This window comes from Chiloscyllium punctatum, chromosome 8 (genome assembly GCF_047496795.1).
Source record: "Chiloscyllium punctatum isolate Juve2018m chromosome 8, sChiPun1.3, whole genome shotgun sequence".
In the NCBI taxonomy this organism is placed as follows: domain Eukaryota; kingdom Metazoa; phylum Chordata; class Chondrichthyes; order Orectolobiformes; family Hemiscylliidae; genus Chiloscyllium; species Chiloscyllium punctatum.
This window is the reverse complement of record NC_092746.1, coordinates 127,946,899-127,973,497: the sequence shown is the minus strand read 5'-3', so window position 1 is coordinate 127,973,497 and position 26,599 is coordinate 127,946,899. Positions and strand designations below refer to the sequence as shown.

Genomic DNA, 26,599 nt, shown 5'->3' with positions numbered 1-26,599 from the left:
TTTTCTCAATATATTGTATCAGTTGCATGCACGACAGTGTGATCTTTTGCTTTGAATTCTCGGTCTTATGGTCCTGCTCCACAGCAACCTGATGAAGGAGCAGCGCTCAAAGCTAGTGCTTCCAAATAAACCTGTTGGACCATAACCTGGTGTTGTGTGATTTCTAAATTTGTCCACCCCAGTCCAACACCGGCTCCTCCAAATCAAATCTAAATCAAGTTGAGGTAAAGATCAACTTGAATCTTATTTCACTGTAGAACAGACTTAATGCAGTACACCTGTTCCAATACTCTGTATTGTTTCCCCATCATCAACCATCATACAGGACAAAATGAATTAAAGTTGTGGTCACTGAATTGTTGAGTTGAAGCTCACATTAACAACAAGGCTCTCTCTTCAGAGCCACACCCTTTTCTGTAAATCCTTGAGTCATGGAGCGGAGAGTGGCTTTCTTTAACTCAGTTAGCTTAACCCCTCGCTCTCCTGAAGACAACTGGCCATCAGCTGGTTAAGTCAGTTCCCCCTTTTTATTGAGGGCATCACAGGGTCATCAAACCCAACCACAACAAACACTTGCTAGTAGGAAGTTAAAACAGTTTGTGACGAGGAACTTAATCATCTCAATAGCTTTCCTGACCGCACACACAAGCTTACAGATATTCAAGTCAAACTTGCCTTTGATAGAGAATGATAAGCTTCAGATTTGAGAGAATTTTTTGGTCTTTGTTATTTGGGGGTTCAATGGAAGGAGCAACAGGGGCCAAAGCTTAAAGAAACGAGGAAGGCAATGCAGTAACAATTGCTGAGAGAATACAACAGAAGCTGTTTTATATATGTGTTGTGATTGCATATGAGATTTTACTTGTGAATAATTGATAATCAAAGACACAGTAAAAGGTCAAAATTACATTATAGCAAGTTACAGTGACAAGGAGTTAAACTCTTTGCAATTTATTCAGACAAAAGCACTTTAATTAACAGGGACTTATGGAATCATACAGTACAAGGATATTTCGCCCACTGTGTGCTGGCTCTCCGAAACCCTAGCCAACTAGTTTCATTCGCCTGCTCTTGACACATCACCTTGCAAATTTAGAATCTTTTGCAATCTCCCATAATGACCATTTGCCTCCAAGATGAACAGCAGCTGGGTAACATGTTCATTAGAGAAGGCACACTCTATTCCTTAACTCTACACAAAACCTCTGCACTGCCTCCATAGCAGCAGAAATTCTCGCGTACGGACACGCCACAGAGAGTCTCCCTTCTTTAGTCAAGCTACGTACTTGGTCTTTTCTCTCCCATGACACCACATGACAGTCAATCTCAGATCTGCCAACGCAGTACTTTAGAGTCATAGAGATGTACAGCATGGAAATAAACACTTCGGTCCAACTCGTTCATGCCAACCAGATATCATAAATTAATCTAATCTCACATCCCTCCAAACCCTTCCTATTCAGATACCCATCCAGATGCCTTCTAAATGTTGTAATTGTACCAGCCTCCACCACTTCCTCTGGCAACTCATTCCATCCTCTGTGTGAACAAGTTACCCCTCAGGTCCCTTTTATATCTTTCCTCGGTCACGTTATACCTATGCCCTCTAGTTTTGGACTCCCCTATTCTGGAGTAAAGATCCTGCCTATTTACCCTATCTATGCCCCTCATGATTTTATAAACCTCTGAGGTCACCCCTCAGCCTCTGACGCTCCAGGGAAAACAGCCCCAGCCTGTTCAGCCTCTCCCTGTAGCTCAAACCCTCCAACCCTGGCAACATCCTTGTAAATCATTTCTGAACCCTTTCAAGTTTCACAACATCTTTCCTATAGCAGGGAGCCCAGAACTGAACACAGTCTTCCAAAAAGACAAGAATTGTAAAACCCTCCTCACCTTTGTATGTCAGGTTCCCTGGATACATGACCACTGACTGGACTGCTTCGCCATTTTCTTTCAAGCCAGGAGCTACAAAACAAACCATAACATTATTCCAGCACTGATACAGCTCAAATCCAAACACTGTGAATAGTCGGTGCAAACTGCTTACAGCAGTAAGCTGAAGAATCTCACTGCAATTCATATACAATAAACCCTCCACTTTCGCAAGTGGCCCCTTGAGCATTTGACCAAAGTAGAGGCATTGACTTGTTTTTTGAGAATATGTTTTAAAGAAAATAGCAATAACACCGCTTACAACCTTTTTTCCCAGTAAAAGGTGCAGAAACAAGTGGGATTTCTCGAAAATGCTTCTGATTTGGTGCAGAGAGTGAAAAGCAAGTTCTTGCATTATTGAACCTGGGATTTGGATGAACTAACACGATGCAAGTCTTTCTTCCTTTGATAGCTGCAAGGATTATGAATTCCTAAGGAGAAATTACTTTGGCAGTGTCGATCCTAACACCTTGTGAATATGGACCCAGTGGACAAAACAATATTAAACTGGGACCAGGAAATTGCTAATATCATGCTGTGTCACAGACTGCCTTCTTTATAAAATTCCCTGGACTTGGAGGGGGGGGGGGTGAAAAGACCGGAAGGCAATGTCTTGGAATAAAGGGAGGACCATGGAGGCTCATTTGTCAAGTATATTCGAGACAGTGATCAATTGCTTTCTAGACATTGAAGCATCACAGGAGAGAAATCACAATTTCCCTGATAATAGGGTAGCTCAAAAACATGAATGGTCTACTCCCTCCTGTTTCCTATGTTTATAAACCACAAGTTCAAATACCCCCCCCCCCCCAGCTCACAGCGATTCTTCAGTATGCTGCGTGGAAAATAAAAGTACCAGCTTGAGATGCTTCACTGCCCAGGTGGGTGGACACGATCCCAGGGGAATTCTATTCATGAACTGAACAAATCCTGCCCTTAGAAAAGCAAAACATCTGACCATTTATCCTGTTGCTGTTTCTGGGGCACAATTTGTCCGTAGCGTTTGCTGCTTTCAACAAGCGACAGCACTTTGAAAGAGCGCTTCATTTGATTGTTCAAAGATGTGAAATTTTAATTCATTCAATTAGAGTCAGAGAATTATAGAGATGTACAGCATGGAAACAGATCCTTCAGTCCAACCCGTCCATGCTGACCAGATAGCCCAATTCAATCTAGTCCCACCTGTCAGCACCCGGCCCATATCCCTCCAAACTCTTCCTATTCATATACCGACCCAGATGCCTCTTAAATGTTGCAATTGTACCACCCTCTGCGTGAAAAAGTTACCCCTCAGGTCTCTTTTATAGCTTTCTCCTCTTACCCTAAACCTATGCCCTCTAGTTCTGAACTCCCCCACCCCAGGGAAAAGACTTTGTCTATTTATCCTATCCATGCCCCTCAATTTTGTAAACCTCTATAAGGTCACCCCTCAGCCTCTGACGCTCCAGGGAAAACAGCCCCAGCCTGTTCAACCTCTCCTTATAGCTCAAATCCTCCAACCCTGGCAACATCCTTGTAAATCTTTTCTGAACCCTTTCAAGTTTCACAACATCTTTCCGATAGGATGGAGACCAGAATTGCACTCCAAGGTCTCTTTGTTCAGCAACACTCCCTAGGACCTTACCATTAAGTGTATAAGTCCTGCTAAGATTTGCTTTCCCAAAATGTAGCACCTCGCATTTATCTGAATTAAACTCCATCTGCCACTTCTCAGCCCACTGGCCCATCTGATCAAGATCCTGTTGTAATCTGAGGTAACTCTCTTCGCTGTCCACTACACCTCCAATTTTGGTGCCATCTGCAAACTTACTAACTGTACCTCTTATACTCGCATCCAAATCATTTATGTAAATGACAACAAGTAGAGGGCCCAGCACCGATCTTTGTGGCACTCCACTGGTCACAGACCTCCAGTCTGATAAACAACCCTCCACCACCACCCTCTGTCTCCTACCTTTGAGCCAGTTCTGTATCCAAATGGCTAGTTCTCCCTTTATTCTGAGATCTAACCTTGCTAATCAGTCTCCTATGGGGAACCTTGTCGAACACCTTACTGAAATCCATATAGATCACGTCTACCGCTCTGCCCTCATCAATCCTCTTTGTTACTTCTTCAAAAAACTCAATTACATTTGTGAGACATGATTTCCCACACACAAAGCCATGTTGACTATCCCTAATCAGTTCTTGCCTTTCCAAATGCTAACTGTGCACATCTAATGGGTGCAGTGCTTCAATGCCCAATACTGTCAGTTTCAGTAGCACTGCAAAAGGACCATGGAAAGTTTATAGCAGAAAAAAGAAGTCACTTGGCCCACTGTATCTGCCTAATCTACTTCACAGCATTTAGTCTACAGATCTGCAGGATTTGGCTCTGAGGTGCGAATCCAGATATCTCAAATTGAGGATTTCTGTCTCCATCTTCTGATTCCCCCCCACCTTTAATCTTTTTACTAATTACGATAAACCATGGACGCGTCGTGAGAGGCCTGTGACCAGTGGTGTGCTACAGGATCAGTGCTGAGTCCACTGCTTTTCCTCATTTATACAAATGGTTTGGATGTGAACATAGGAGGTTATGGTTATTAAGTTTGCAGATGACACCAAAATTGGAGGTGTAGTGGTCAGCAAAGGTGGGTACCTCAGAGTACAATGGGATCTTGATCAGATGGGTCAATGGGCCAAGGAGTGGCAGATGGAGTTTAATTCAGATAAATGCGAGGTGCTGCATTTTGGAAAGCTAATTCAGGGCAGGACTTCATACATTTAATAAGAAGGTCCTGGGGAGTGTCATTGAGTAGAGACCTTGGAGTGCAGGTTCATGTTCCTTGAAGGCGGAGCTGCAGTTGGGAAGGATTGTGAAGTTGGCATTTGGCACCCTTACCTTTATCAGTCAGTGCATTTAGTATAGGAGTTGGGAGCTCATACAAGACATTGATTAGGCCACTTTTGGAATACCACATTCAATTGGTTGCCCTGGTACAGGGAGGATGTTGTTAAACCTGAAAGGATTCAGAAAACATTTTTAAGAATGTTGCCAGGGTTGGAAGGTTTGAGGTACAGGGAGAGGCTGAACAGGCTGGGGCTGTTTTCCCTGGAGCGTCGGAGGCTGAGGGGTGAGCTTATAAAAGATTTATAAAATCATGAGGGGCATGGATAGGGTAAATAGACAAGGTCTTTTCGCTGGGTTTGGTGGGGGGGTGAGTTCAAAGATAGGTTTAGGGCGAGAGGGGAAAGATATAAAAGGGACCTAAGGGGCAATATTTTCACACAGAGGGTGGTACGTGAATGGAATGAGCTGCTAGAGGAAGTGGTAGAGGCTGGTACAATTGCATTTAAAAGGCACCTAGATGGGTATATGAGTAGGAAAGGTTTAAAGGGTTGTGTGCCAAGTGCTGGGAAATGGGACTAGATCTATCTAAGATAAGATACCTGGTCAGCATGGACATGTTGGGCCAGAGGGTCTGTTCCTGTGCTGTACTTTCCTCCCTAACTGGAAGACCCTACATTAGCGAGGGAGAAACCGTTGCAATTTCCCCAACCCTGTAACTCCTTCAAGGAGTACCATCCTACCATTTTATCATGCACATGATCACAATATCAATACTTTGCATTAACCACAGATTAAATATTTACAGGGAACCCAATTAAAATGTCAATTAACAACCTTTCTAAACACAACCTAAGCTGCTGGGTACTTGGTTACACAGCTCAGCATCACTGGGACATGCTATCAAGCCCAAGTTAAACCTGGAGAATACCAACAAAATAATTACAGCTGTAAGAATAAAGAGTCTTTCCCTGAAACAGCAACATGGTCTCTTTTGAGCTGGGTTTTCCAGTATTAGCAATCAAATGCTACAGCGCAGAAACAAGTCTTTCAGCCAATCAAGACTTTGTATTTTCTTCACCAGCCTTGCCCATTTCCTCTTTATACCCTTTCACTATTTACATTCTTCAAATAACTATTAAATTAATTTGTGGATTGGCCTCAAAATGAGAGTTCGTGGTGGAGAATCCCACATTGTGACCATGTTCGCTTTAATGATGTGTGATTATTGATATGGCAAGACCCATGGCACATGCAGCAGCTGAGTCGAAGCAATCGGTACAGATCAAACCAGAAAGATGCAGGCTCTCTTCGGTTTGCTTGTTTCATAACTTCACAAGGTCAGAAACCACCCGACACCAGATTACAGTCCAACAAGTTTATTTGAAATCAAGTTTTTGGAACGCCACTCTTCATTGGGTGGCCCGATTAAGCAGTGCACCGAAAGCTTGTGATTTTAAGTAAACCTGTTGGACTATAACCTGGTGTAGTGTGACTTCTAACCCAGTCCAACACCGGCAACTCTACATCATATCCACGCAGAGACACACATGTTACATTGGAATAAAAACCACTAAATTAGTCTGCCGGGACAATAAGTGATTAAGGAGGCCAATAAAATGTTGCTGTTTATTGCAAGAGAAATTGAATATAGAAGTTGGGATATTTTACTACAGTTGCATAGGCCACATCTAGAGTACAGCAACAGAATCAAAATACTGTCAATGCTGACAGTCTGAAATAAAAATAGTGAGCGCTGCACAAACTCAGCAGATCTGGCAGTATCTCTAGACAGAGAAACAGAGTTTACATTCTGAGTCCAATAAGACACTTGAAACTATATGGTTATGTTAGATGTGCAGTATTGTGTAGGATTTGGGTTATTTTATTTGAGGGAGGATGCAAATGCAATTGAGGCAGTTCAGGTCATTCAACTTATACCTGGGATGCGGGTTACCTTGAGGAAAGGTTGGGGCCGAGTCTGGCAAGTCTGAGACAGGAATGGAGTGTCCAGTAAATGGCAGAACCTTGAGAAGAGGGCGGTGGGTGTCTGGAATACCTTGCCAGCAGAGGTGGTAGAGGCAGGCACGGTAGATTCATTTAAGATGCATCTGGACAGATGTATGAGTAGGTGGGGAGCAGTGGGATACAGATGCTTAGGAATTGGGTGACAGGTTTAGACAGTAGATTTCGATCAGCTCAGGATTGGAGGGCCGAAGGGCCTGTTCCTGGGCTGTAAATTTTCTTTGTTCTTTAAGCATTAATACACAGAGGGTTCTAGGCATACAGGCCTGCAGTGCCCTGAAAGTGGCACAAGTGCATAACAAAGTCAGAAGTTGCTGGAAATACTCAGACCTGGCAGCATCTGGGGAGATATAGCAGAGTTAAGGTCTCGAATCCAGTGACCCTTCTTCAGAACAGATTGTAGCTTACAAAAAGTTGCTGTTATTGCTAGAGATGGACAGGGAAGGGAGGAGGAGTAAATGATGGGTGGAGATGGAGCCCAGAGAGAACAGTTGGGTAGACAAAGGAATGGCTAAAGTCAGCTAGGAGAAAGTGAGGACTGCAGATGCTGGAGACCAGAGTTGAAAAATGTGGTGTTGGAAAAACACAGCAGGCCAGGCAGCATCCGAGGAGCAGGAGAATCGACGTTTTGGGCATAAGCCCTTCATCGGGGATGAAGATTCCGAAGAAGGGCTTACGCCCGAAACGTTGATTCCCCTGCTCCTCGGATGCTGCCTGGCCTGCTGTGTTTTTCCAGAACCACATTTTGCAAAAATGGGCAAAGGTCAGCCTGGGAGAAGGGATAGCAGCTAATGGGGACAGTTAGTGGCTGACAATGGGTTGTTTATGGTGGTAGCCCATGTGATGACAAGGCTGGGTGCGTGGGGGTTGGGGTAAGGACATGGGAGAAGGTGATCACGCCTTAAAATGTTTGACCTCAATACGGAGTCTAACAGTTGACAGGCTCCCAAGCAGGAAATTCCATGTTGCTCTTCCAGCTCAGACTGAGCTTCGCTTCGCCGAAGCAAGCCCAAGACAGAGGGTGTGGCCAGGGAACACGGTGATGCACGGACATAGCAGGCAACAGGAAGCTCAGGGTCATCTTTACGGACAGAACATTGGTGTTCCATAAAGCGGTAATAACCGAGATGGTAAGGTGGCAGATGGCATGCTCGCCTCCATCGTTCAGGGCACAGAGTATAAAGATTGGCAAGTCGTTTGCAGCTGTACAGAACTTTGGAGGGGCCAATATTTAGAATATTCTGGTCACCACACCACCAGTAGGATGTGGAGTTTGTGGAGAGGGTACAGAAAACTGTCTACCAGTATGTTGCCTGGTTAAGGAAAGTTATTAGCTATGAGGATTAGATTAGATTAGATTACTTACAGTGTGGAAACAGGCCCTTCGGCCCAACAAGTCCACACCGTCTCGCCGAAGCACAACCCACCCATACCCCTACATCTACTCCTTACCTAACACTACGGGCAATTTTAGCATGGCCAATCCACCTGACCTGCACATCTTTGGACTGTGGGAGGAAACCGGAGCACCCGGAGGAAACCCACGCAGACACGGGGAGAATGTGCAAACTCCACACAGTCAGTCGCCTGAGGCGGGAATTGAACCCGGGTCTCTGGCGCTGTGAGGCAGCAGTGCTAACCACTGTGCCGCCCACAAAGAGAGGTTGGACAAATTATTTATTTTCATTTGAATGTTAGAGGCAGAGGGACAACCTAATGGAAGTTTACAAAATTATGAGAGCGGCATGGATAGTCGGAGTCTGGGAAGGAATGTCAATTAATTGGGGACATAGGTTTATGGTGAAGCGGGGGGGGGGGTGCAGTTTAAAGGAGATGTGAGGGGTAAGGTTTTTTTTTAAAACCACACAGAGGCCAGAATGTGCTTCCAGAGGAGTTGACAGAAGCAGATACAGTAGCAAAATTTAAGAGGCACCTTGACAGAGACATGAAGTGAAAGGGAATGGGGGATGTGGACCACGCCAAGGCAAACTATTTTTATTTTCAAAAGGCAATTATGCCGCTCTCATAATTTTGTAAACTTCCATTAGGTTGTCCCTCTGCCTCTAACATTCAAATGAAAATAAATAATTTGTCCAACCTCTCTTTGTGGGCGGCACAGTGGTTAGCACTGCTGCCTCACAGCGCCAGAGACCCGGGTTCAATTCCCGCCTCAGGCGACTGACTGTGTGGAGTTTGCACATTCTCCCCGTGTCTGCGTGGGTTTCCTCCGGGTGCTCCGGTTTCCTCCCACAGTCCAAAGATGTGCAGGTCAGGTGGATTGGCCATGCTAAAATTGCCCGTAGTGTTAGGTAAGGAGTAGATGTAGGGGTATGGGTGGGTTGTGCTTCGGCGAGACGGTGTGGACTTGTTGGGCCGAAGGGCCTGTTTCCACACTGTAAGTAATCTAATCTAATCTAATCCTCATAGCTAATAACTTTCCTTAACCAGGCAACATACTGGTAGACAGTTTTCTGTACCCTCTCCACAAACTCCACATCCTACTGGTGGTGTGGTGACCAGAATATTCTAAATATTGGCCCCTCCAAAGTTCTGTACAGCTGCAAACGACTTGCCAATCTTTATACTCTGTGCCCTGACCGATGGAGGCGAGCATGCCATCTGCCACCTTACCATCTCGGTTATTACCGCTTTGGGCAGGCTTGATGGGCCAAAGGGCCTGTTCCTATGCTCTACTGTCCTTTGTATCGATTGGAATTTAAAAGAATGTGAGGTGATCTTATTGAAATATTCAAGATCCTGAAGAGACTTGATAGTGGGGGCAGAAGGGGAGATGCTGAGAGGATCGCTTCCCTAGTGGGACAGACTAGAACTAGGCGCTAGCTTACAAATAACAGATATAACATTTGAAACAGATGAGAAGGAATTTGCTTCCCCCCTCAAAGTTGCTCTTGAGAATTCTCTCCCCCAAAAGAGTGGTGGAAGTGGGCTCATTGGATAGGTTATGGCAGAAGTAGATATGTTCTTGACAAACAAAGGAGTCCATGACCATCAGAGGCAGATGTGGAGTTGAGGCCACAATCAGATCAACAATGATCAACTGGATGGCAGAACAAACAAGGAGCTGGATGGCTGACTCCTGCTCTTGGTACATATCTTTGTAACCTTAATATGGAGATATCGGTGCTGGACTGGGGTGTCCAAAAGTTACAAATCACACAACACCAGGTTATAGTCCAACAGGTTTAATTGGAAGCACTAGCTTTCAGAGCGACGCTCCTTCATCAGGTGGTTGTGTTCAACCACCTGAAGGAGCAGCGCTCCGAAAGCTAGTGCTTCCAATTAAACCTGTTGGACTATAACCTGGTGTTGTGTGATTTGTAACCTTAGCTCTGTTTCTCTCACCACAGTTACGGCCTGTCTGGCTGCACATTTCCAGCTTTTCTTTTTGTTTTGGTGGTGTACGTTTGGAGTTATGAAAAGGTATCACAATCCTAAATCTTATATACTCACCTGACAGAGATCTCACCAGAGTCTTCACTTTTGCTCTGCGCAATTCTCGACACCACTTGTTTACATCTTTGTACGAGTAGAGTTTGAGAAACTGAATGGTGTAGCACATCAGCGCCATCACAGCACCCACTACAGAACGAGAAACAAAGTGCCTTAGAACACCACATTTTGGAATTAAACCCCCACCTTTTAGAACTAGGCAGAGAACAGGGTCTTTCAGATGTAGAAATATGTGGGAGGAGACCGGATTAAAAGGGACAAGTAGGCCATCAGCCACATTTCTGATGAAGGCCTTATATCCAAAACGTCAATTCTCCTGCTCCTTGGATGCTGCCCAACCAGCTGACTTGGATCTCCAGCATCTGCAGTCCTCACTTTCTCTCATTTGAGCCATTCAACAAGATTGCAGCTGACCTGACTTTAACCTCAACTCTACATTCCTGCATATCCCAGACAATCTTTCATCCCTTGGTAATCATGAATCTATCTCTACCAGAAAAAGTATGTAAAGATTTTCCATCCCACTACTATTCGAAGAAAGGAATTGCAAAGACACTCAGCCCTCCACAAAGACAGTGCTTCCTCATCAATGTTTTGAACAGGCATTCTCTTATTTTTTTGAGATCGACCCCCTAGCTCTACATTCTTATACAAGAGGAAATGTCATGTCTATGTTTCAATTAAACCACCTCCGATTCTTCTAAACTCCAGAAAATACAGGTCTAGCCTGTCTAGCTCTTCCTCATAAGGCAATCCACTAATTTCAGATATTAGTCCTATAAACCTTCTCCGAACTGTTTCTAACACCCTTCTGTAAGGATGGAGACCAGTAGTGTATGCAGTATTCCAGCTACAGTATCACTGATGTCCTGTAAACTACAGCATAACCTCACTACACTTGTATTCAATCTCGCTCACAATAAAACAAGGCGTTTTATTTGCTTCCCTGGTGACTTGCTGTACCTGCATACTAACCACCTGTGGCTCATGCACTAGGGGCACTCAGAGCTCTGCAACCTCTCACCATTCAGATAATGTGCTTTTCTTTCATTCTGCCAAAATGGACAATCTCTCACTTCGACATAGAACATAGAAGAATACAGCGCAGGACAGGCCCTTTGGCCCTCGATGTTGCGCCGATCCAAGCCCACCTAACCTACACTAGCCCACTATCCTCCATATGCCTATCCAATGCCTGTTTAAATGCCCATAAAGAGGGAGAGTCCACCACTGCTACTGGCAGGGCATTCCATGAACTCACGACTCGCTGAGTAAAGAACCTACCCCTAACATCTGTCTTATACCTACCACCCCTTAATTTAAAGCTATGCCCCCTCGTAATAGCTGACTCCATACGTGGAAAAAGGTTCTCACGGTCTACCCTATCTAAACCCCTAATCATCTTGTACACCTCTATCAAGTCACCCCTAAACCTTCTTTTCTCCAATGAAAACAGCCCCAAGTGCCTCAGCCTTTCCTCATACGATCTTCCTACCATACCAGGCAACATCCTGGTAAACCTCCTCTGCACCCGTTCCAGTGCCTCCACATCCTTCCTATAGAATGGCGACCAAAACAGCACACAATACTCCAGATGCGGCCGCACCAGAGTCTTATACAACTGCAAAGTGACCTCAGGACTCCGGAACTCAATTCCTCTACCAATAAAAGCCAGTATGCCATATGCCTTCTTCACTGCACTATTTACCTGGGTGGCAACTTTCAGAGATCTGTGTACATGGACACCAAGATCCCTCTGCACATCCACACTACCAAGTATCCGACCATTAGCCCAGTACCCCATTTTCTTGTTACTCTTACCAAAGTGAATCACTTCACACTTACCCACATTGAACTCCATTTGCCACCTTTCTGCCCAACTCTGCAGCTTATCTATATCCCGCTGTAACCTGCCACATCCTTCCTCACTGTCGACAACTCCACCGACTTTCGTATCATCCGCAAACTTGCTCACCCAACCTTCTAACCCCTCCTCCAGGTCATTTATAAAAATGACAAACAGCAATGGTCCCAAAACAGATCCTTGCGGAACACCGCTAGTAACTGCACTCCAAGATGAACCTTTACCATCAACTACTACCCTCTGTCTCCTCCCAGCCAGCCAATTCCTAATCCCAACCTCCAACTCCCCCTCAATGCTATACCTCCGTATTTTTTTGCAGTAGCCTACCATGGGGAACCTTATCAAACGCCTTACTAAAATCCATATACACCACATCTACCGCTTTACCCTTGTCCACCTCCTTAGTCACCTTCTCAAAGAATTCAATAAGGTTTGTGAGGCACGATCTGCCCTTCACAAAACCATGCTGACTATCCTTGATCACATTATTCCTATCCAGATGTTCATAAATTCTATCCCTTACAATTCTCTCTAAGACTTTGCCCACAACAGAAGTGAGGCTCTCCAGCCTATAATTACTAGGGCCTATTGTACTCCATTTCCCAGAACTTTGCCCACTCACTGAAACTATCTATACCCCTTTGAGGGCTCCTTATGTCCTCTTCACCACTTACTTTCCCACCTACCAATAGACTAATAGCTGGTGTGAGTGGATTGCCTAGCAACGTACCATCAGCAAGTTTAGCTACTGTACCTCAGCCCCTTTATCCAAACCATTTCTACAATTTGTAGAGAGATAAGCACATGGACGATGATGGGATAGCATAATGGGATGAGCCTAGAATAGTTCACAGGTCGGTGCAATATTGAAGGCCGAAGGGCCTGTTCTGCGCTGTATTATACTATGTTCTAGATAATGCCCCTGCACTGACCCCTGTGGCACACCACTTGGGACATCTACCAGATGACAAAAAAAAGACATTTATTCCTACACTTTGCTTCCCCTTAGCCAGCCTAGATATCAGAGTAAAGGAAGCTTGTTTTAATGAAAAAAAAAGACTGTGACAAGGGCATCGCTGGCAAGCCCAGCATTTGTTGCTCATCCCCAACTGACCTTGAAGTCATTGCCTGAACTGTCTTCAAAAGGTATGATAAGTCCTTTTAAAATGCTGTAGACCATATAGTGCAGGTACACATGCAGGGAAGATGTCCCAAGAATTTGCCCCAACTGTCAAGGAATGACATAGTATTGCACTTCAAAAACAGAATGAAATGTGTCAATAGTCAGGTCAGAGATGGCAGCAACATTACAACTGCAAGCCCTGCAGTGCTACAGCAGATGGTCAGGTTTTGAGTAACCCAACAGCCTACTCTCACCTCAGAGGATGTATATTGCTCCAAATTACAGAGATGACTGAGCCCACTGAAGCAGGAAAAAGATTATTTGTGAACCTTGTTAAAGTTGTCCAATGCTATGATACTCTACCCTCTCATTGAATAGACTCTCCGGTAACTAAACAGACATTTAAGACCAGTTGCTATCCTTGGCACGACCTAAATGTGGACTAGAGTTTTTACTGCATTAGATGACCCCGAAAACGTTTGATTAGATTAGATTAGATTACTTACAGTGTGGAAACAGGCCCTTCAGCCCAACAAGTCCACACCGCCCTGCCGAAGCGCAACCCACCCATACCCCTATATCTACCCCTTACCTAACACTACGGGCAATTTAGCATGGCCAATTCACCTGACCTGCACATCTTTGGACTGTGGGAGGAAACCGGAGCACCCGGAGGAAACCCACGCAGACACGGGGAGAACGTGCAAACTCCACACAGACAGTTGCCCCAGGTGGGAATTGAACCCGGGACTCTGGCGCTGTGAGGCAGCAGTGCTAACCACTGTGCCACCGTGCCGCCCAATAATTTTCCAAATAACAGAGCTTCTCCATAGAATCCAAAGCTACAAGCTAGTGTCTTCTATAATGGAGGGAAGTGGACCTTCTTTCCCCGAACCACTTTCCACTGTGCTCACCTGGAGTTATTGAGTCGACCGATAATACCACTGCTACAGGGAAGGATAGAATGGTGGTCAGGTTAACTGTATGCAAAGCCAACCCAAAACGCTCAGACAAAACACCCTGTGGAGAAAAACAAAAAACAAGTCAAGGGATAATGAGAAGCAAAGGGCTTTCTGGAAGGTGATTATTTCAAGTGTGGCATATATTCAGATGAATTTAAAAAGAAATGAGCCTCCTTGTATGAGCTTACATTGTGTTAGCCCGGAACTGTAGGGGGAGGACTTACTTATATGACACTGCAGCTTAAATCCAGCAAATGCTTTACACCTGTGTTAAAGTGGCCACAAGAAACTTATCCAGCCACCATCCCATCCTGCTATGGTACCAAGACTATAAAAAGAGACTGAATGACTACAACTGCAGGCCTTGGTTTTATTGCTGAGGGAGATGGACTACATGCAGGTAGCTCAGCATACAACTAGAAAGGAGAGCAGGAAGCCAGGTTCAAGGCCCCCTCAAGGCATCCTCAGGAGCTAAAAACACAAGGCCCAGGAGCTGGTTATCATGTTCTTAGCTGTAGTTAGTTCCATAGCTCAGTGAAAGTTAATAAAATCATGACGGATGACGGCATGGATAGGGTGAATAGCCAAGGTCCTTTTCCCCAGGGTTGTCGCGGGGGGGGGGGGGGGGGGGGGGGGGGGGGGAGGAGAAGAGATGGGGAAGAACCGTGGAGGAGTACAAACCTCGAGGGCACAGGTTTAAGGTGAGAGGGGAAAGACTGAAAATGGACCTCAGGAGCTATGGAGGTGGCGTGTGTATGGAGTGAGCTGCCAAAGTGCTGGTACAATTACAACATTTAAAAAACATTTAATACGGGTTTAGAGGGATATGGTCAAATGGGACTAGATTAATTTAGAATATCTGGCCAGATTAGATGAGTTAGACCAAAGGGTCTATTTCCATGCAATACATCTCTATGACCAACTCACACATTAGAATGACTGAGGGATGCCTACTGATCAAAACCACTCTAGGTGGCAAACTGGGTTTTAATACCCAGCTTCACTTGGGATCCTGCTCATTCAGAGGGGTTTGGTTTGATGACAAGCTCCGGTCTGAAAGTGAAAGGAGTCATGCATGACCAAACAAATCTATCCTCGTTTGCAAGTCCTAAGCACAAACCGACATGGTGCAACATGTAGAAATTTGATACTGCTGTTGTTGGGTACACCATCATGTACATAATGAAGCCAAACTACTTCAGGTAGCACTGCACTGGCTAAGTAATGCTGTCAAAATCAGGGATGGGCAGATTAAGATCAGGATAAAATACCCTCTCCAATGCTTTACAAACCTTGCAAATTTAAAAAAACCCTGAATGTATTGACATAGTGCATAGTAACAATCACAGGTTGTTCTTTGCTGAGTACACATGGATGTGGGAAATACTGCCCCTTGCCAAGCCCTGTATAGGACAGTCCAAACTTTAAGGATGTTGCTTGGATTTAACTTCATTACCCAGTGTTCCCATTACAGGCCAACCTCGATCATTTGAACGACACAGGTTCGGATAACATAGTTTACCAAAGCATCAGGACCTCAAGGCCTTGTTCAGATAATCCGAAATTTGGATAATTGGTGTTCAGATAACTGAGGGTGTTCCGTACAGTGCTTCACAGAAGTTGGAATTGGAAGCTTACATGGAATGATTGCAATTTAAGCTCCAATCCCACCCCCATTCCAGTTTTAGATTAGTGAAATGTGGCACCTCTATTCCACAGAATCTCGGAATTCCCAACACAGCAGGTTGTTCCCACTGACTGTGCTTCACAGTTGTGCTTCACAGCACAAACAAGGAATGTTATTCAAAACCCAACCTGCTGGAAAGGCAGCATCTCAAACATCAAATGGCAGTGACAAGCTCAGAGCTTAAGTAACAAAAAGGAAGAAGGCAGTAAAGTGGAATTGAGGGCAAGTTGAGATCAGAATGTATCAAATGACAGGGCAGATTCGAGGGGTTGAATTTCCTCCTCCTTCCTCTTATATTCTTATCCCTACATAACCCCAGGAAACAGTGGTGGTGTTCCTTTAACATAATCAGCAGCAAACTGAATAACTGAGTGGGCACAGAGAACCAGCCACATAGACACGAGAAGCTGTGAGAACCAATAGGGGAGCCAGATTGTCCTCTCTAAAAACTGTTCAGGGTACTGGGAACTTTCCAGCTCACTGATTTGGAGTTACTGAGTTTCATTCCAGCTGACTGTGATGGCTTTCGATCTCATGGTCTGTGAAACTGAGCAAATGACACAATCACTTGGTGCACTATGGCCTGGACAAAGGGAATGGAATGGGTATGGCTGTGAAGTTATAGGTGGACTGTACCTCAAGTGAAAGTGAAAACTGGCAAGGACTTAGCAAGCACAGAGTGTGCTGAAAAATTTTAAAAATGTAACGTTTGGCTGTGAAACAAATAGCTGCGATGAGTTTTTTTTTAAAGAAGTTTTTTTTAAAAAGATTCCCTACAGTGTGGAAACAGGCCCTTCGGCCCAACAAGTCCACACCGACCCTCCGAAGAGTAACCCATTTCCCTCTGACTAATGCACCTAACACTATGGGCAATTTAGCATGGCCAATTCACCTAACCTGCACATCTTTGGACTGTGGGAGGAAACCTGAACACCCAGAGGAAACCCGCACAGACACGGGGAGAATGTGCAAACTCCACACAGACAGTCACCCAAGGCAGAAATTGAACCCAGGTCCCTCGTGCTGTGAGGCTGCACTGTTAACCACTGAGCCACCACGATGTCATTGTTTTGGTACACAACAAATTCAAATTTGGCCAATCAGATTATATTATGCCCCAAGATACAAAATCCAATCGAATTTGAATTTTACTATTTTGACAACATCAAACCAATGAGACGACCTGATGTTTTAGGGTATAAAAATCAGGTGTTTTGAACAGTTAGCCAGAGCGGCAAAGAGCACCAACAGACAGACTGCCCACAGAGATGCTCTCTGAAAGGTACCTTTTCATATGAAATCTTTGAAGCAGAAGACCAAAGATGACAGTAAAATCTACAGAGGAGAATCAACACAGCTGCCTGGTTTTGAAATTTGTTTTTTTTTTGTAAAACTTAATTGGGGGGTTTTATCAGATCAGTACGTTGTTGTAAAGTGGGAGGTAGATAAATTGTACTTCCTCCTTTGTCTGATCAGTGTAGATAGTTGTTGATTAATGTGCTTTTTTTTTCTTGGAGTTAAAGAATAAATTGTTAATTTTTTTCTTTAAATAGTGAGATCTGGTAATTCTTTGTCACTTATACTTCTACAGATTACAAGGCGAGGTGAGGTGAACGTGTGTGTATGTCTGGTTTAAATTAGCAAAAGGGTTTACTCCACGTCATAATAGTATGATAACTGCCCTCAAAACTCCTGAATGTTGGAAAGGGAGGGGTGATTCGATTGTGATGACAATATGCAGGATTTCCCTTGCTGTTCCTATCTAATAATTCTTCCTTGAAGGGCAGATGTCTGTATGGATGTCAGGAAAGAACAGGTTCTAGCTTAGCAATGACCGTCCACACAAATTTCACGTTAACACTCATCGTTGCCGCATTCACTTATTGAACAATGTGGCCATTTGGGGAAAGCCTAAGGGATTCCCCGGGATGTCGAACTGTATTTGCATGGTTTTAGGAATGTTGGGATAAAGAAAGATTTGTTATTGCTAAGGCAAGGCGTGACTTGCTTCCCCACAGAACCGACCCTCCCAAGCTCAGTGAACCAAACTAGAGGGCGTCCAAATAAACAAGCAATTCACTTCCAGAAATCTACGTCTCCCAACATTTATGCATCAAAAACTATGCAACAATTAGAACACAAGTACTCTCTCTCCCTCAAGAAAAAGAAAACTACCAACTCACCATAGCCATTTTCCTTTCAATGTGCAGTGTCACAATTACAAAAGTATTCGAGACTGGGGAATATAAAGAAGTCTGTTAAATCAACAGTAAATGAACACAGAATGATATACACTAGTGATATGGGGGTATGATATCACACTGTGGCATTTATGTTTCACTTCCTGCTTAGCTGCTAAAAAGATAACATTTGTCAATGGTGGTGACAGGAACAGAAGAGTTGCTGACCCCAAGACAAAAGTGGAACCTCAAAACAAAGGGAAATTGATTCATGTAGGGAAGGACAAGATTACATTGCTATGTAATTGGAAGGGACAGCAGGAGGATACAGGAGCATTTTAACCACTCGCAATCTTAGCTTTCGAAAAAATCCCAGGTGTTAGAAATTAAAGTTAACAAAAATAATAATTGGGAGACAAGTTCAAAATTAGTGAATTGCTCGCAAGGAGGGATATTAAGTCTCATTGGGCAAGTTCAAAGTTAGATTAGATTCCCTACAGTGTGGAAACAGGCCCTTCGGCCCAACCAGTCCACATCGACCTCCCCAAAGTTGATGCACCTAATACTATGGGCAATTTACCATGGTCAATTCACCTGACCTGCACATCTTTGGACTGTGGGAGGAAACGGAGCACCCAGAGGAAACTCACGCAGACACGGGGAGAATTTGTAAAACTTAACAGACAGTCGCTAGAGGCTGGAATTGACCCTGGTGCTGTGAGGCAGCAGTGCTAACCACTGAGCCACCGTGCTGTGCCTGCAAAAGGTTAATAAAATTTCAGAGCAAGTTACTAGGGAATGACATCATCTCAAGACTTGTACTGTCAATTTAAGCACCTACTGGACAATGAGAGACAGGGAAAGGTTCAGAGAAACAAACCAGTTCAAGTGCAGGATACTCACCAATTATAAGGCACAAAGCAGGCCAACTGTAGGGGTCTTTCAGGAACAGTGAGATTATTTGAATTGGATCCACTAATATACCATATCTGCAATTGAAAATGTATCAATTACCAGTTTTTAAAAAAAAATGATAAAGGTTAGAAAGTATTTCAAATTTTATTTCTTACATTATACTAAAAGTAAACTTGCAGACAACTGCTATATTAACTCAGAAGTATAGACTAGAACAATAATCAAATTGTTGTTTCCCCTATAATCAAACTGAATCTAAATTCAGGGTAGGTACAGCAATGTTGCTGCTCAGTTTGGATTGGAAAATCCCTTCCAGAATCCTCAGCTTTGAAATTCCAACACAGCCACACCGTCTTGAGTAATGCTCTGTTTTAGTTACACGGCGACAGTATTGTGGATGTTATTTTACTAGACCAGAAATGTAGAGAAAGTGAATTCAGGTCCCACTATGATAGTCTGAGAATCAACATTTAAAGCATCTGGAAATAAAAGTACCAGTAAATGTGGCCATGAAACTTTCAGTTAATGTAAAAACCCAATTAGTTTATACAATACAATACAGGAACAGGCCCGTTGGCCCATCAAACCTGCATTGATACCTTATCCTTATTTAGATCTGTTACTTATTGCTCATACGTGGTATCTATCTCTGTTTGCTTCATGTTCATGTGTCTATCAAAATACACTGTAAACGTTGTTAATGTACCTGCTTCCACCAGCTGCACTGGCATTTGTTCCAGGCACCCATAACCATGTGTGAAACATTTACCCCACACTTCTCCCCAAAACTTTCCCCCTCTCACCTTGAAGCCGTGCCCTTGTGTAGTTGATCTTTCCATCCTTGGAGAACGCCTCTGACTCTCCACACGGTCTAAGCCTCTTCATTTTGCAGACTTTGATCAGATTGCCCCTCAGCCTGTCTTTCCAGTGTGTTTGTCCACCCTCTCCTCACACCAAAAAGGCCTCCAGACCAGGCAACAACCTGCTCTGCACCCTCTCCAAAGCATCCACACCCTTCTGGTAGTATAGCAACCAGAACTGCACGCAGTATTCCAAATATGGCCTAGCTAAAGCTTTATTCAGCTGTATCATCACTTGCCAACTTTTATATACAATACCCTGGCCAATGAAGGAAAGTATGCTGCAGGCCTCCTTGACCACCTTACCCACCAGTGTTGCCCACTTTCAGGGATGTGTGGACCTATACACCCAGATCCATTTCTGTGCCAATGCTCCCAAGGGTTCTGCCATTTATTGTATAATTTACACTTGCATTTGACCTTCCAAAATGCATCATCTCATCTTTGTGGTAAAAACAAGGACTGCAGATGCTAGAAACCAGAATCTAGATTAGAGTGGTGCTGGAAAAGCACAGGTCAGGCAGCGTCCGAGGAGCAGGAAAATCGACAATTTGGGCAAAAGCCCAACATTAGGAATATTCCTGATGAAGGGCTTTTGCCCGAAACATCGAACTTCCTGCTCCTTGACCTGCTGTGCTTTTCCAGCACCACTCTAATCTGGACCCCCAGCTTTGTCCAAATTAAACACCATCTGCCATTTCTGTGCCCAAATCTGCAATATGTATCCCACGGAATCCTTCAACAATTCTCCTCACTATCTGCAATGCCGGCAATTTTGGTGTCACCCGTGAACGTACTAATCAGGCCACCTACATTCTCCCCCAGATCATTTACATCTATTACAAACAAAGGCCCCAGCACTGATCCCTGCAGAACACCACTAGTTACGGATCTCCATTCTGAAAAGCACACTTCCACCGCTACAATGACTGCGCCAGTTCTGTATCCATCTAGCCAGCACACCCCAGATCCCATGAGACTCTACTTTCTGTACCAGCCGGTCATGAGGTACCTTATCAAATGCCTAACTAAAGATTATGTAGACAACCACTACCCTTCCCTCAAAAAACACAAACAGGTTGGTGAGACTTGACCTTCCCCACACAAACCCTTGCTGCCTATCACTAAAGTCCATTTGCTTCCAAACATGGATAAATCTATAGTGTCTCAGTATCTTCTCCAACAGCTTCCCAGTCACTGATATCACACTCACCACCCTGTAACGAGATTATCTGTTTATCTTCTTAAACAAAGGAATAAACATCAGCCAGTCTCTTTTCCTCTGGAACCTCGTCTAAGGCCAAAGAAGATGCAAAGGTGTGCGTTAAGGTCCTAGCTATTTTCTCCCTTGCCTCCCACTGTATCCTGAGATCGATCCCATTTGGCCCTCAGTACTTGTCTACCCAGCACTTCCACCTTTATAATGTTGACCTACCAGAGAGTATTCACATACCTTGCCCTAACCCCAATATCCCTCATGCTTCACGTCCCTTTCTTTAGTGAATACCGGTGTAAAGTACTCATTAAGGATCCCACCCATTTTCTCTGGCTCCATACACAGCCTCCTTCCTGAATGCTCGAGTGGGCCTACCCTTTCCCTAGCAACCCTCTTGCTCGTAGTATATGTACAAAAAGCCTTGGGATTCTCCTTAACCCCTTGGCCAGAGGCATTTCCTAGCTCCTTTTAACCCGAATTCCCCACTTGAGCTCCTTCCTACTTTCTCAAAATTCTTCAAGGACTTAGTCTGCTTTCAATTGCCTAGACATTAGGTATGCTTCCTTTTTTGTTTTGGACGAAACTGATCATTTTCCCTGCCACCCAAGGTTCCCGAATACTGCTATTCCTGCCCTTCATTTTCCCAGAAACATGCCTGTCCTGCATTCTAATCAACTGGCCTTTAAAAGACTCCCAGACGTCAGATATGGATTTACCCTCAAACAGCCGCTCCAATTCACATTCTCCCATTCTTGCCTAATTTGGTTATGGGTGGCCTTCCCCCAATTTAAAACCTTCATCCAAGGTCCACCTGTCCTGAAAACCTATGGAATTATGGTCTCTATTCCCACGGAAACTTTGATCACCTGATCAGGCTCATTTCCCAAAGCCAGGTCCAGTATGACCCCTTCTTCGCTGGACTATTCACATACTGTTTCAAAAACCCCTTTTGCATACAGGTGGCACCATGGCTCAGTGGTCAGCACCGCTGCCTCACAGCACCAGGGACCTGGGTTCGATTCCTGACTCAGGCAACTGTGTGTGGTGTTTGTACATTCGCCCCGTGTCTGCTTGGGTTTCCTCCAGGTGCTCCAGTTTCCTCCCACAGTCCGAAGATGTGCAGATCAGGTGAACTGGCCATGCTAAATTGTCCATAGTGTTAGGTGCATTAGTCAGGGGTAAATGGGTCTGGGTGGGTTACTCTTTGGTGGGTCAGTGTGGACTGGTTGGGCTGAAAGACCTGTTTCCATACTGTAGGGAATCTAATCATGCACCTAACAAATTGCACCCCATCCAAACTCCCAGGGGCTAAGGAAGTCCAGTCAATATAGAAGTTAAAAATCACCCACCACAACAACCCTGTCTTTTTCACATCTTTTCAAAATCTGACTACATATTTCTTCCCCTATCTCCCACTGGGAGGTCAATAGCACAACCCCAACATTGCGATTGCTCCCTTCCTAGCCTGGAGCTCTACCCCTAATGCTGCGCTGCAAGATCCCTCCAGGGTGTCCTTCATCAACACAGCTGAGAGGTGCTCCCTAACCAGGAATGCAGCTCCCCCATCTTTTTTGCTTCCTGTCTCTCCTAAAACACAGATATCCTGGAACGCTAAGCTGCCAATCCGGTCCTCCTTCCAGCCAGAAAGGCAGTTCAGGCAAGCCAAAGGGAGAGGGCGAGAAGAAGCAGAAAGAAGGCAGGTCCCTCTGTATTACCAGCCTGAGGTCACTATAGGAATTGGGAAGTCATGTTGAGGCTGTACAGGACATTGTGGAACGCTGTGTTCAACTCTGATCTCCCTGCTACAGGAAAGATGTCAAACTTGAATGGGTTCAGAAAAGACTTACAAAGACGTTGCCAGAGTTGGAGGATTTGAGCTCAGGGAGAGGCTGAATAGGCTGGGACGATTTTCCCTGAAGCATCAGAGGCTGACAGGTGACCTTATAGAGGTTTATAAAATCATTAAGGTAATGGATGGGGTGAACAGCTAAGGTCTTTTTCCCCAAGATATTTGAGTCCAAAACGAGAGGGGATAGGTTTTGGTTTTGTGGGGGGGGGGGGGGGGGGGGGGGGGGTTAAGACAGATCTAAGGGGCTACTTTTTCATGCAGAGGATGGCGTGTGTATGGAATGAGCTGCAAGAGCAAGTGGAGGAGGTTGGTACAATTACAACATATAAAAAAACTGGGTGGTACATTAATAGGAAGCATTTAGAGGGATATGTTGCAAATGGGACCCAGATTTATTTAGGATATCTAGTCAGCATGGACAAGTTGGACTGAAGGGTCTGTTTCTGTGCTGTATAACTCTATGTTGTGGTTCTGTTCGCCGAGCTGGGAATTTGTGTTGCAGATGTTTCGTCCCCTGTCTAGGTGATATCCTCAGTGCTTGGGAACCTCCGGTGAAGCTCCACAGGAGGCTCCCAAGCTCTGATGTCACCTAGACAGGGGACGAAACGTCTGCAACACAAATTCCCAGCTCGGCGAACAGAACCACAACAACCAGCACCCGAGCTACAAATCTTCTCACAGACCTCTATGACTCTAATGATAACAACATCATAACTACATTCAGTAGACCGGACTCTAAGTTCAACTGTTTACGAACATCCTTCAGGAAGGAAAGATTACATCCTTATCCAGCGGTTATGTGACTCCAGCATCACAAAACTTCTCTGAAGTGGCTGAAAGTCATTCGGTTGCACCAAAACTATGAACCACCAACATCTTACACACCTTGGAATGACCGATAACGTACGCAACTTAGAACAAAAATTAAAAATCTGAATTCCCCAATATCCTAACTAAGTTTTTGTATAATTGACAAAGAGTGAAGTTTACAACAGAATTCACATATAATAAATATGCTAGCAATCTACAAAACTTCATCTTCCCCCACTCTGTTACAAAGGGCAATTGCTGTTTACACAGTGCTTTATAGTCAGAGTTAACTGACAGAAAAGCATTGATGTAAATTAGAAAAAGACAAAGAAATGCTGACTGATATTAAGAAAGTGTTTATATAACTCATCTCATTTTTGACGGGCCTTCTATCACATTTCGGTTTCTCAGCATTTTGGGAAAGTGCTTAAATGCAGACTTCTGAACTGCAAAGCAAATCTGTCACATGCAAGCTGCGCACACCATGCTTCAGTAAATGCAGTACTACCACCGATCCTAATGTACTTAACTCACCTGGATTGACACGATCAATCTAAAGCAGTCAAATTTGCAAGTGGTAAGACGACGGAGATAGCAGATTGCATTAGACAGCAGCAGTGTGAATTTATACTGAGCCTTAACATGGAAAAACATCCCAGGATGCCGCACAGGAGTGTAGCCACACACAAACAGATGCTGAGACATGGGTCGAAACAAGAGGAGACAGTCAAAAGCTGGGTTAAACAAAATTCATAAAGGAGGTGGGGGCTTATGATATGATGTGGTCAGATCACTAGTAGATTAAATTTTACAAAGATAAACTCTGACATGTAGACAGGTGACAGACATTCTCCCGGAATGGAGCTGAAATTGCTCAAGATGATGCTGAAATGATACTAAGGAGTCTCAATAAGTTCAGCAGCAAACTAGCACAGATCAGCAATATGCAGGAGCATATAACTGAGAACAGTCAGGCGAGTTCATAACATGTGAGAGCACTCAAGTGAGATCACAAGTTTAGAGAGCAATTTCAGACTTCAAAAAGTGAGATATTCAAGTGCTGGAGACAGTGCAGTGAAGAGCCAGGAGCATAAACTGGAGTGCTTGGAGTCACAGTAATGAGGAAAAATTAAAAACATTCAGGTTTATCATACAATGGAACTGTCAAAGAAGGAACCCTCAATAAGTAGAAAATTAAATGTACAGAAAAATAATTAGACCATTGCTTCAAACGGGGGAACACAAGTTAAAGGTAAATATCGGTAACCTTTGGGCTGATAACAGGAAGTGCCTCTACTGGCAAAGAAGGATGGATGTGTGGGAGAAATGCCTGGGTGGTTCAGTGGTTAGCACTGCTGCCTCACTACAGCAGGGACCCGGGATCGATTTCACCCTCAGGCTGTGTGGAGGTCGCACATTCGCAGATTGAGAGCCGGGTTTTTAGTAACGGTGCGTGCACTGGGGCCTACATATATTAATAAACAGGGTCCTGTTCCTTTTTTGGACAGGAGATAACCACAGCGCTTGTTTCAATTCAACAAAATAAACGACAATCATTCTCTGGCTCATTTTTCAGGGCAAAACTCTGATCACAGTCAACCTGTCTTGTTAAGAATTTATACAAAGCTTGTTAGTTAACTGTCAGGTACACTCTCCACAGCAATGCCTCCATCAGTTCATAGACCCATCCTGCAGCACTCTCCTCTCTCAGTAGAAATGTTATTGTCCCTTTACTTTGGCATTTTGTTTGAACTGTCCTAACAAGTGCACGATGAAAAGTTTTGAAAATCTGTTTTTTTGCCAAAAGACTATTTAAAGATATCAGTCTAAAGATCTTCTTCCTTTCATACTGGTAGAAAAACGTAACTAACCTGCAGTCGCTCCTACCTCGAGGTGCCTTTGAGATTGGTAACATATTTTGCACCAATACCACCTTTGATTAACAGCACAGCCCCCACCTCTTAACTGGCTTTCTAAACTTCTTGAATTCACCATAACCCTCGATATTCAGGACTCAGACAGTATGCAGCCATATCTCAATAATCACCGTCATATTTACCCACTTCCAATGTGTGCTATCAATCCAAAGGTGCCACTCACTTTGTGCCATTCTCTTGCCTTTGCCCCACAGCCCTGCACATTCTTCCTTTACAGAGCATGAGCACATTCACAATCTTTGACTTAATATTGTACTCAAAAGGCAGAATTGGCCTCAGCCGATGCCCCAGAAACCAAGCAATTTACAAGCAGCTGAGGAAGTGGAGGAAAGAATAGAAAGGATGTAGCAGTAACCATTAATGAACATTACATTAGCTCAAGTATGCAGTGTGATCAAAGTATTGTGTATAGAAACAATTAGCAGTTATTACACGAATTGTTCCACAACTCTAACATTTGAAAATTACTTGCACAATTGTAACCGTGCTATATTTTCCAAAGATGCAATGCTTGTCTGTGCACTTGCCTCGATTTCTCAGTTATTTACATCCTGGATCTCCCAGTTTCTCTATGTCAGAGGGACAGGACATTGCTGAAGAGATTCAGTCTCTTCCTCTTCACAAGGTTGCAAAATTTGGCTCAGCTGTGAACTAAGTGGGATGATAATGCTGTATCTTGAGTGTGGCGATATCACAACTCCCTTGATACATTCCACATTCAGAGGGCAACACAGGCTTGAGATACACTCAAAATGAGTTAGAATCGTAAATTGATCTTCTCTATCTCACATTCATAACGGCTGTTGATAATTTTGTTTTTAAAAGCCAGGAATGATTTTCAAAAAATACTTACTTAATAAGATTCTCCAGAAAAAGGCGAGCATTGCTCAAAATCTGTGAAAGAAAATTAAAAATGTGTTAGACAGCACTGATAACCA

General features: G+C 44.1%; 1 protein-coding gene across 2 annotated transcripts in view; it reads right to left on the bottom strand.

Annotated features, from left to right (window-relative positions):
- LOC140480893 (diacylglycerol O-acyltransferase 1-like) overlaps positions 1-26,599 on the bottom strand; it is a 129,660-nt gene that overhangs the window by 33,473 nt on the left and 69,588 nt on the right. For both annotated transcript variants that reach the window (XM_072576457.1, XM_072576458.1), the window contains exons 3-8: positions 26,515-26,555; positions 18,978-19,063; positions 18,078-18,130; positions 14,160-14,265; positions 10,259-10,387; positions 1,894-1,965 (exon numbers count right to left, since the gene is read on the bottom strand). In XM_072576457.1, the coding sequence (XP_072432558.1) occupies positions 1,894-1,965; positions 10,259-10,387; positions 14,160-14,265; positions 18,078-18,130; positions 18,978-19,063; positions 26,515-26,555 (487 nt within the window). The remainder of the gene's footprint in view (positions 1-1,893; positions 1,966-10,258; positions 10,388-14,159; positions 14,266-18,077; positions 18,131-18,977; positions 19,064-26,514; positions 26,556-26,599) is intronic.